Source organism: Mixophyes fleayi, chromosome 4 (genome assembly GCF_038048845.1).
Source record: "Mixophyes fleayi isolate aMixFle1 chromosome 4, aMixFle1.hap1, whole genome shotgun sequence".
In the NCBI taxonomy this organism is placed as follows: Eukaryota; Metazoa; Chordata; class Amphibia; order Anura; family Limnodynastidae; genus Mixophyes; species Mixophyes fleayi.
In genome coordinates, this window is record NC_134405.1 from 52734706 (window position 1) to 52746992 (window position 12287).

Sequence of the window (12287 nt, forward strand, 5' to 3'; positions counted from 1 at the left end):
TTTTGTTAATGCAAAGGACCGCTGTGACAATGGCATTACCAGCAGGACTAGTGTATTTGTATTTGCAATAGAATAGCTGAAACGCTAATAAGGGTATGATTAAATTAATAGAAATGGGTTAAGATGCTCTAATATCTTATATATTCATTATATTTTCATAATTATAGCACAATATATCAGTGTCGTCATCCCTAACTTCGGCCTATGTGCCGGTCTCTGGCACATATACAATAATAGCAGGGATTGTAGCATTAAGGCCAGGGGTAAACAGGGCATTACATCTGTCAGTAAGCCGGCACTCTTGCTGACCATGACAAACACATGTATGAGCAGCTAGCACCCTACCTGTCTAATCCTGCTGTCTGACCAGACTGATTGTTTTCTGAACCTTACAGATAAAGACACCTCTCTCAGGGATGGGTTGCTGGTCTTCTTCTTATTGGTTGTACCACTGTTGGCCCTCGGAGCCTTCGTCTTTTTCCGAAGAAATGAACTGAAAAGGAGATTCTGCAGGAAGAAGAGGTCACAGGCCCACGAGTAAGTGGAGCATTACAAGAATTCTAAAAACTTGTTGTGAAAATGTCGACTCTTGTGACACTCGCCCCTCCCTCCCCCCCTTGGGATATGTCAGTAAAAGGGAGGAGGTAGTGACTGCACGTGATTCCAGCATGCCCTTGAAACACACTACCAATAGTTATTCTAAACATTACAGAGGGTTAACAGTGAGCACAGTGTCTTTTGACCAGGGGTACATCTGGGGAGAACATAGGGACACCTGGTGTTTGATACAATAACAGACAGGAAGTGGGGTTGCATTGACTTAGTCCCTGAGGCAATGGCGGAACTACCAATTGGTACGGCAGGTGTAGTGCACCGGGGCCCACTGGAGATGATGGGGCTTCCCTGCCTCCCTGCTCCGGGGCCCACAGCTCGCTAATTCCGCCTCTGCCTTGAGGTTAGTGTCTCAGACCCCTCCCCCTTGTTTCGTCACACTCATGCTATAAAGCTCTATAACTACACTAAAAACCCTAATAACACTTGTTATTTTAATATAACAAATATGCTACCAGATTACCTCTTTATTGATATATGATCTGCAAAGTGACTGTCACTACTATAGAAGTGTTCAACGTTCTATGACAGGTAACAGGCTTTTCTGAGCCAGTCACCTATTTACAGCTATCCTAGTCAGCCTCTCTGTGTAGTTCTTAAAGGGGCAATGTCCTTCACATTAAGCTTAAACTGTTATTTACAACTTTGTGCCTAAGTCTCTTTGATTTTGTTAAATATAATGAACTGCGCCAGCAATAAAAAGCTTAAGTGTTGTAAACTGCTCTTTTTAAGTCCTGAATTGGTGCAGGTGGGCTAATTTCTGAAGGGATGTAAGTGGGTCATTTTGACTTCCTCACTGGATCCTTTATTGTCTGTAGCCGAAGTCTTACTAGTGATCCCAAAGGCACACTGAAACTGCTTCTAAATTTTTTCGGGAGCTTGAGTTCTCCTTTGGCTATTTTGGTAATGTTATCTCTTATATCAGAGTTGACAGGACAAGACAAGATGGAAGGCCACCACCTAGGAATGCACCCAGCAGAGGTGGTCCTGCAACAGGTCCACCAAGGAATGCACCAAGGAGCACTCCAAGCACTTCTCCAGGATGGGACGATCCATCAACTAGCCCACCAAGGAATGTACCACATAGGCCGACAGCAATGATTCCCCCAAATTCGGGCCCCCCAAGAAATATGCGAAATGGTCCACCAGGTGGGGGCCCAGCAGCTAATGCTCCTCCAAGAAATGTGCCACCTATGGGACCCAACAGAAATATGCATCCACCCACTCATGAAACTGTGAGTACCTGTGTATAAGGATACGCATTGTTCATGCTGTAGACAATAGCTTTCACATAGCTGCTTTATAAAGGTACATGTGATGCCAAGGTACTAAGGGAAAACAATCTGTTCTGTCATATTGTTACTTTAATGGAAGATTAATATCGTTCTCACTGTTATTAGCAGTCACTGTGCACTGGGTCTTTGAATGTTTCTTGCACAGCATTTAGGTCTCACTTGGTGATACCTTTTATTTATTTATTTTTATTATTATTATTATTATTATTATTATTATTATTATTATTATTATCAATTATTCATTTATATCGCGCTTTTCCAACAAAAACAAAATGGTTTAACCATTCACTTCAGTTCCTAGCTCCAGTGGACTTTACAGTCTATATTGTGTGCCACAGATGCACACACTAGGGTCAATGTTTAAAGTTTTATCATAAGCCACTTATATGTTTGGACTGTGAGAGGAAGCAGGAGCTCCCCAAGGAAACTCACCCGAGTCCGGGGAGAACATATGAACTTGCCATAAATAGCGCTCTGGTCAGCATGGAACCCGTGAACTCATCGCCATGCTGCAGCAATACTGACTGCAGTGTCACCATGCCAGGCTTCATGTTCAAAAAGGGTTTGTCACAGACTGTACTGTGTTGTTAACATCACTATTAGCTAATTAGTTATAATACAGCTAGATATTATGTGACACGTTACTGAGAAAAGTTACAGAGATGACACCTGCAGCTCTGCAGAAACCGTTATTCTAACACTAAATACAGGAACTTTTGTATATATTGGTGACTGCTGAAATTTAATCTTCATATAGCATCAACTATGGTCCTTTTTCTTTTATTATTCATTTGCAGTCCTATATACCGAATAACTCTGCTGTGCCAACATATATGGTGAAACAGCCTCAACACACACCATCTAGGTAAGTGCTATGTTTTTAGATGATTCTCCAGAGCCCTTAATGACCAGGCTGTTGTTCTAGATTCTGACACGTGTTCACGAAAATAGTCCCAACTCCATTCATTTGCCCCAGTCTTTAATAAGCTAGTTTTCCTCAGTAGAGCCATACCAAATGCGTACAATATTTTATATAGTCCTAATGGTCAGAAACTGTAGTATTTTCTTTATTAATTTTTTTTATCTTCTAATTTATATTTTATTTTTTTATATTTTTCTTTACATGTTTCCCTAACCAGTGAAGGGACTTCAGTTGGTCTCTATTGCCAACACTCATACAGGTAGTGGGCAATAAAATGTAGACAGCAATATAACTTGTTGAGCCACCATATTCAGCCTATATGTATTGCAGCGTTGAGTTTGCCAATATCTGGAATTGTGCAGTGGGGACGCAGCCACGTTCTTTCACAAGAAGGTCACTCAACGGACACCTGGTGGATGGTGGGGAAACCGCTGTCTCAGACGCCATTCCAGAATATGCCATAGGTGCTTGATTGGGTTCAGATCTAGTTGACTGATAAGGCCTTGACATACGGATAACATCAGTGTTGTGATCATGAAACCATTGGCCAGCCAGACATGTTGGGTGTATTCGGGGTTGTCCTGAAAGACACCGATCCTGTCAAGGAAGAAATGTTGCAACACGGGGGTAAAGAGGACCAGTCAGTACCATTAAGTAGTGATAAGCCCTGACCTTGCCTTCTAAGAAATGACCCGAACCGTGCCAGTAAAATGCGCCCCAACATATGCAATCAGAACCGTCCACCACTGGAAACAAGCACTGAGGACCCTGTAGTTATTTAGGTTGGCTCCACTTGTGCTCCGTTTGTTGAGAACGTTGTAAAGGAAGGATGACTCATCTGGCCGTGCCACCTTCCTCCTCTGCTCTGTACTCCCCTGTCTGTACTGTATGCACCTCTGAACTCGTAACACTACATTGTCAGATATGATGAGTGGTTTATGCACTGAACCGACCAAGTTTTGGTGAAGCTGACTACTAGCGCCACAGGGTGAAAGTTACAGTTAGTTGCAGTTCCGTCGCTCACCTGTTTTGTCTTCCCTTTGCTGGTGATGTTTTCCCTCTGAGGTCCGTGCCTACATTACCTAGGATACTGTTACACATAAAACATTAACAAGTTGAGTTGTCTTGGTCATTGACGGTCCTGCCCAATGTACCCCAACAACCAACCATTTTCATTCATCACCCAAGTCATTGAGTACTCGTCTAACAACCATGCTAGCCATAACTATATGCAACAGGGCTGTTTATGTGAACTGAATCTAGTAGTACCTGGCAGGTTGGCTATTATTAGATCTGTTTTGCCTCTATCTATTAGTACAGGCTGGCGGAGATTTAGGCATTATCTGTCCACCCCTGAGGGGATGTCCTAATTACATGACAATGTGATGAAACTTTTAATGACATTGGAGTACTGAAAGTGACCAGATATGGGGTTCTTTAGAAAGAAGGTTTATAAATGGCCCAATGATAAATTCAAAACTGAAAATATTCATATACGAAAGATGAATGTAAAATGAACTGTTCACTCTTACGCTGAATTTCCACTGCAGATTTGTTAATAAATAAATACTAGTTAAGTATTTTAACTCCAGCTATTGCCACCAGTCATAGACATGGTGTAATTGGGTACTTGTACAGGACAAAAAGCATAAATGTCAAAGCATAGCAAATCAGTTATGCTGACTGTCAGATCACTGATTGTGCTCCTGTCAAGGTATATATATTTTTTAGTATGCTAGGTTCAGTGGTTCTTTATCAGCTCAGTTACTCCTTCTGTTTTCAGACAATAACCCTTAATAATATTTATCCATTTTCTTATCTTTACAGGCCTCCGGTTCCTCACCAAAGAGAACTGAATCCTCACATTGCCCCATCACGCGCTCCTCCTGCCCCACCAGTATAACGCCTAGCTCCTGAATCAGTTTAGCATTCTTCTTTGGACTTTTTTACAATGACTAGGTACATCTGTGTTTCCAAGAGACATAGCTTTTATGACGTTTGGGAGAAAGAAGAAATGCCTTCTGGAAGCAGGAGGCCGACCATAAACTCTGTGATTTTTGGGATTTATACACAGTGTGAATTTTCAAAGCTGTCAAAGCAATTCTACATATACCCGTCAAGCATGCACACATGTGTGAAGAGATTCAGAAAAGAAGACTTGAACAGAATCTGATTTTTGACCATAGAACAAACCTTTGAGATTTTCGTTCCATGTAATCTGCTCTTGCCCCCATTACTAGGCATTTTTAGGGAAGTAATCATTTACATGCAATCCTGATAGAAAATTCAACTTGACCACTGCTGATCATCATCTAGATGTCATGTGTTGTCCTAGACTGACCCTCCCTGTATTACTGCCTTGCTGTACAGCATTGTTTTTAAAAATCCGAAATACACAATTCTGATACCTGTTTCACTCCTTACTCTTCCCTGAGGGATGAAAACAGACTTATAATAAGAGTCACGTATGCAAGAAACAAACCATCTGGAATGTACAATACATTTTAATAATGATTACCTGCAGAATGCCTTATAACCCATGCAGTCACCTCAGTTAAGGATATTTTTATGTCATACATCACGTTCACACAGTGGAGGTCGGCCGTTTTATGGGTCGAACCAATGTTCAGCCTATGCAACCACTATAAACTAGTAAAATCACTGAGGTACTGACTGCCTCGTGCTTCAGCGATGTTCCTAATGAATTGATAGGCTCCCTTCTCACGCTTATTGCTTTAGCCCATAAAGTGGCTGCTTTCACTGTTTGTCTGCCTGTGGTACACTTTAATGACGGTCCCACATGACCACCGCCCAATCAGAGCAGCCGTGTGTGGACATTTAGGGATTAAACCTGTAACCTACAAATATCTCGGACTGTGAAACACAATAAATAGATGCTGGACAGGAGAGCATTTCTGAGCATAAATATTGTATAAAAGTGTTAATTTGGGGGAAATAGCTTGTATTGCTTTTTTTTATTTGTTGTTAATCTCTCGTGTCTTTTATGTATGTTTCAAATAGTCGCTTTAAATTCAAAATTGGGATAACAGTGGAATCTGTGCCATGAATACTTTGCAAAATGTGTAATTTTTTGGCTTAGTGGTTAGCACTTCTGCCTCATAGCACTGGGGTCATGGGTTCGATTCCCACACATGGCCTTATCTGTATGGAGTTTATATGTTCTCCCTGTGTTTGCGTGGGTTTCCTCCGGGTGCTCTGGTTTCCTCCCACACTCCAAAAACATACTGGTAGGTTAAGTGGCTGCTATCAAATTGACACTTTAGTGTGTTTGTGTGTTAGGGAATTTAGACTGTAAGCGCCAATGGGGCAGGGACTGATGTGAGTGAGTTCTCTGTACAGCGCTGCAAAATTAGTGGCGCTATATAAATAGCTGATGATGATGATGATGATTCTGTAATCCCTTCTTATTAGCAGAAGGCCGACATGCAGGAAACGACTTTTCTTTCCTGTATGCTGTTAATTTCTACAGATTACCTCTCAATCATGTTGTATTCGTATGAAAGGCAGAAATTAAGTTTGTACACCAACATAGATAGATAAGAGATAGGTAATGGGTTGGGGCAATCTTGCCAGTGTGTGTATTTTTTTTTTTTTTTTTGTGGACATAAAGAACAATTGAACTTTTAATAAACAGCGTACCTAAATGGTATAGTCCTTCCCCTGTGGCCCCTTCATGGTGTTATCAGGCCTCAAAAAAGAACCATTTTAGGTGCTAAGTTTGCTGCCATGAAGCGCCTGTTGCTGCCCATATCACGTCATGCCACTGTTTCATTTACCACATTAAATAACATTTGAAAGTCCCTGAATGAATAATTTCTGCTATGGGACTCTCATATGGTATTATATATGGTATTATATTGAGGAATGACACAAGGGGGCATTCATGGCACAACCTCTGCACATCAGGACCTCCTTTGTTTGTTGCCCCTCCAGATGAACAGAGGCGAAGGTGACCACCATTTAGATATCCGTGAGGGACTAGCTTTTTAAAAATACTCGAAGGCTGGATTGTTCAAATCATAGTGGATAGACATGTGGACATAAATCTCATATTTGCAGTGTTACGAGTACAATCTGATCTTGTGGTTGAAATTCATTTCAGAATCCATTTTTAGAATAACGTGCATTGAATTTAATTGCTTTCTGCTTCTTAGTATTTTATAGTTCACTGTTCCATCCATGTTTTATTTTTTTTATGTCAAACACTTCATATGAAACTCTGTGAAAAATGCAATAATATACTTCAAGTATATAATGACACTTTTGAAGAATGTATGTTTGAAATTCAATTTATCCTCTTTTGGTTGAGGAATTGTGATTGGTTACTTCTTTTTGTTTGTTTTAGGGACAATGTAATTGCGATCATTAGAACAATATGTCCTATTTTTTAACTGAATTTCCTTTCCCATAATCACCTGATCTTCTCCTAAAACCGTCCGGTCTGTTTAATTAATGTGTGATAATCATCATAAAGTGCGCAGCTTGGGGTGTGGTTTAATGCAAGTGGCTGGTCTGATGTTTTTGTGATAATTTGACTATTACGTGGCACTGCTTTTTTTTGTTTTTTATAAATAATATTTTAATACTTTTAATCTGTCTTTCTTCAGATAGAGATTCACAATGCAGTTTTACTCACCTTTTAATAAAGCAGTGTCACTATCCCAGTTAATTATAATTGACCTATACAGTGTTATTAAGTGTATTAAATGCTTCTACAATGAAGTACTGAACAACATAAACATATACAATATATTTCTTTTTGCTATATTATATTTATTGATAAGAGCTTTGTATATAGAAATGGGGTGTAATATATAGAGAATGTCGCTTATAAATCTACATGCCTTACACAAATTGATATACTGTGTAAAAGCAATTTAAAATATTGCAGAGGGTAGCACATATTACATGGCATTTTTCAGAATTTTTTTTTATCTCGGCCAATAAATTCCATACTGCAGAGCTGTCCAACTATCGACCTAGAATCGTAGACAACATTTAATTTTATATGGGGACAAGTCCAAAAGTTTATATTTACTCCATCCCATTACCAAGTTGGACAGAGCTATCCTACAATATGGATAATTGCCAAGGGACATGTAACACTAATATTGCACAGTTTAAAAATTTTAATCTAATATATAAAAGCCTAGCGGCGTGTGTTAGTGTGTGTGGAAAAAACTATTTTCTCAGAAAGGGCTCATCCAATTGACCTGAAATTTGGTATACTGACATTATTTGACAAAAAAATTATAATAGTGAAGTCAGTTAACTTCCATCATCCCCCCCTTCCCCCCGTGGGAGGGGTAGTAAAGGCTAAATTTACGAGTTGAGGGCTCAAACTAATTTTCGTGAGGTAATTTTACCTCATGAACACACATGCTGTGTTAGTGTGTGTGTGTGTGGAAAAAACTACCGGGTGACAGAGTGCTCAAGCTGCAGCGCCACCTGCTGGGCGGAGTTATATACTACACTGACCTACTAAATTCTTAGCATTATCTAATATATAAAAGCCTAGCAGCATGTGTGTGTGTGTGTGGTGATGAAGATGACAAGAACCTTTTTAACACCTTAAGTAGCTTGATTTGACTAGAATGCATCAGTATCATGCACGGGTTAACTTGTTTCCACATATGTTTACATTATATGCATCCTCATAACTTTGTATGCTGCATGATTGTTAAGTACATTTTATTCTAAAGTGATGTGCATTGTACACTTAATTACACTGTACAAAATAAAACGTTAACTCCATCCATTACAAATACATTTGGGTAGAGTCTGATCAGCTGAAATGAAAACAAAGATTACTTGCGCGTCTTTCAATGTACGTGGTCGCACTGCGCATTTCACTCTTACCTTCCTGATTGGCCCGTTTGAAACAAGCAAGCTGGTTGTCTCATGATGTGGGACTGATAGGCCAACCACTGACCCCCAGGCAGTTCTGGTGACTGAAGCACAGAAGGTCATTTAGCGTTTTTTTTTTTTTTTTCATTTTGTCTCATCAAACGCCACCTAAAACAACATTTTTTTGTTTTGGGTACAGTTATCCTTTAAACCTACGCAGAGTGGAGGTAGCCATTTTGTGGAATGAACCAATATTCCTAAGAACGCAGGGCATCTGCTCAGTAGGGGCTAGGCACTTCGTACCACATGTCTGTGATGTTGGTGGTGAATTGATCTCTGCCTCCACTGTAGATGACTGGGTCTCTGTAATCGGCCAGTGTGCATGTTGTGTGCCGAAAAGTTTTGGTGGGTTAAATGAGGTCACTAATTCAATTATTTTACAAAGAACATCAGAGGATAGCTGGGCTTTTACCACTCTCAGAGTGACATCTTAGCCAATCATGACTTTGTGAGCTGACTAACTAAAATGTTTAATTACTACTTAATTTTGCATAGCTATGACTCTAATAAAACCACTGTTTTATTTTTTGTTTTTTACTGTATACATCGTATGATTTATCCACTTGTAACTTAAAACGTTTTTTTTTTTTCTAATTGCAATAATAATAACGTAGACATCAAACTAAATTAGTTTATTAGTACATGGTGATAGATACATACTGACTGTCTGCCTATTGTGCAGTTTAATAAAATGTTTGCAGCTTATTCTATGACAAGGTAAACATTGCAAATTCGACTGACATGTTTGGCTGCTGCATAACTCCCAGAATCCTCAGCTTACAAGGCCATGATTCTGATATGTTTGGTTTATAAGCAACTGAACAGCAGAAGTAGCCTTGTCCTATAAATACAGCAGTTGTAGAAAAAGTATAACTCAGAATTTTAGATATTTTATGTCCCTCTTTCCTGCTGGGTTACTGCTGACGAGATTCCATAGTTCCTAACACTCTGAATTTTATCTAATTGCGAAATAGGAAAAGCATAAACCTATTTAACACTTCGTCAGCTGGTAAAAGCAAGGTGTCGCCAAGAACTGTGATTCATTTTCAAGATGAGTGTTTAGTATCTTGTCCATACTAATTTAGCTTTATTTCTATTTGGTTTGAGGTTTCACTTGATTTGTTTTGTGTTGATTGATTTTATTGAAGGGCTTTTATTAAACTTGTAAAATAATTACACTGTAATCAATAAAGAATGTTTTTGTAATATATTTTGTTATTGTTATTTTTCCAGTACATGGATAGGATCCGCTATATGGAAACAAAAAAGCTCAGAAAAATGCAATACTTTCTGTAATAATGTCATAGACAAGATTACGAGATAAAGAATGTAATACATCAAAAAGACAAGAAAAAAGGGTTCTAGTGTTGGAGGCTAATTACTTTAATCTGTCAGTTCTAAGACTCCAAATTACTTTTCAAAGTAAATAAATTGAGTTATTAAAAATTCATTTTATTTCTCAAATTGTCAGAATGTGCATCCGATACACAGTGTAGTGTCCTGTGAACTCCAGCAGAATATTAAAATAGAATTGTAGTGTAGAAACAGAATTGTCTGTCTGCAATATTAAAACAATAGAGGAGAAGAGTCCTCTAAGAGATATCTGGCACTCTTTGTAAATTATAAGCCTGAATGCCAATCACCCCTATGTATATGTGTGTGTATATATACCGTATTTGCCGGCGTATAAGACGACTGGGCGTATAAGACGACCCTCAACATTTCCACTCAAAATATAGAGTTTGTTATATACTCGCCGTATAAGACTACCCCCTCTTCCGCACACCATACGGTATATGTTTATTGTACTAATATGTATGTACTAATGTGTTTTGACATGGTATAGATGATTCTATAGTAAAAAAATAGCAAAATTAAAAAAAAATGCTTAAGTACTGTATGTAGATATTATAAAATATAAAATTTGTGTAATGCAATCTAACGTATGCCAGTCTTTTTTTTAATTATTATTAATACACGACGGCGTTAAACCCTCCCCTTCACTCCCCTAAAAATTCGTAAGCACCAATGATTAACTCGCAGGGGCAGCGTTACCCGTTTTCCAATTGAATTGCACAAGTTTTAACGCTATCTAAAAACGGTCATAGCAGGTAAAAACCGGTGCAGGATTTTATTTTATTTTTTTAAAATTGAAAATATAAGGAAAATCGCACTTGCGAATATCAATGAGTAATTAAGTGATGTGTATTGGCACTAGGAGGTGTTAGAGGCCAACAAATAGAAACCAGAAATGAAAGTTGTACACCTTGGGCACTAGGTGGCAGGAGGGTACCAGACAGATCCTAAAGAAAAAATAAATCTATACTTTAGCCATAAGATGGCAGCACTGCCTCAGGGGATGCAGTATTTTTACTGAGGGCTAATATGACTGCAAAATTTATTATTTTCTTCCCAATGATAAAGCCAACAGTCTGCTCAGGGGGATCGCGGTTAGACGCCACGGGTCACTCGCTCCACAGGACCCTGCTTCCAGGGAATTAGATTAGCAGGCGCAGCCCCTTCTTCACAGAAGCCACTGATGAAGCCAGGCGATAAGTGCCGCGCGGAAGGTGGTGTAGCGGGGAACAATCGCTGATTCTCCGTGTTCCTTTATTCTTCACCGCCCTCCACACACAACGAGCGTAGCGGCCAGGAAGGGTCAGTGCTGCCTAAAGATCTAGGCGCTGCTCTCTACTTTCTAAATCAAACCACTCTGCCTGCACCCGGCGTATAAGACGACCCCCCACTTGGAGGCATGTTTTTCAGTGCAAAAAAGTCGTCTTTTACGCCGGCAAATACGATATATATATATATATATATATATATATATATATATATATATATATATATGTATATGTATACGTGTGTATATGTATATATATATATGTGTATATATCATACTCACCAACTTTATATTCTTCTTTTCCGGGAGGCTGCGAGGGGGGTGGGCGTGGCGGGGGTGGGACTCCAAAAATGTGCGTCATTCTGGACCCGCCCCCATGACGTAATGACGCAAGCGCGTCATTTGACAGCGGGGGGGGGGGCAAACACTGCGATTCACCGGGAATCAGCGCCTGTTTATATTGTAGGCTACTTTGTATCTGTTGGCTGAAAAACCATGGAAGATTTTAGACAATTCAATTAAATTGCTATAAATCTATTAATAAATATAGATTAAAATTCACTATATGGATATTAGAGATTCAGTACAATATAGGAGATGATTATAGTCACGTTTAATCAAATGTATTGCACGAGTTTGTCAAATCCATAACAACAAACATGTTTTTCTAAAAAAAAAACAACAAAATATAGAGCATATTAAATTAATTACAATGATACCAGAATAATAAGTTGTTGTTTGGAATTTGACTAATAAATATAGTAAATGAACAAAATTAAATATAAGTTAGCTAAAAATATTTAAAAAATACATTATATATATATATATATATATATATATAAATAGAAAAAATATAGAAATATGAAGGCCAGTTTAAAAAAAATACAGTGTACATACTAATATACAA

At 38.7% G+C, this 12287-nt stretch overlaps 1 protein-coding gene across 2 annotated transcripts in view; it reads left to right on the forward strand.

Moving 5' to 3' along the window:
• The window catches only part of ADAM9 (ADAM metallopeptidase domain 9), a 73924-nt gene extending 63957 nt beyond the window's left edge, over positions 1-9967 (forward strand). For both annotated transcript variants that reach the window (XM_075206999.1, XM_075207000.1), the window contains 4 exons: positions 396-537; positions 1538-1847; positions 2705-2772; positions 4657-9967. In XM_075206999.1, coding sequence (XP_075063100.1) covers positions 396-537; positions 1538-1847; positions 2705-2772; positions 4657-4732 — 596 coding nt within the window. In that variant the 3' untranslated portion in view covers positions 4733-9967. The remainder of the gene's footprint in view (positions 1-395; positions 538-1537; positions 1848-2704; positions 2773-4656) is intronic.
• Positions 9968-12287: the final 2320 nt, after the last annotated feature.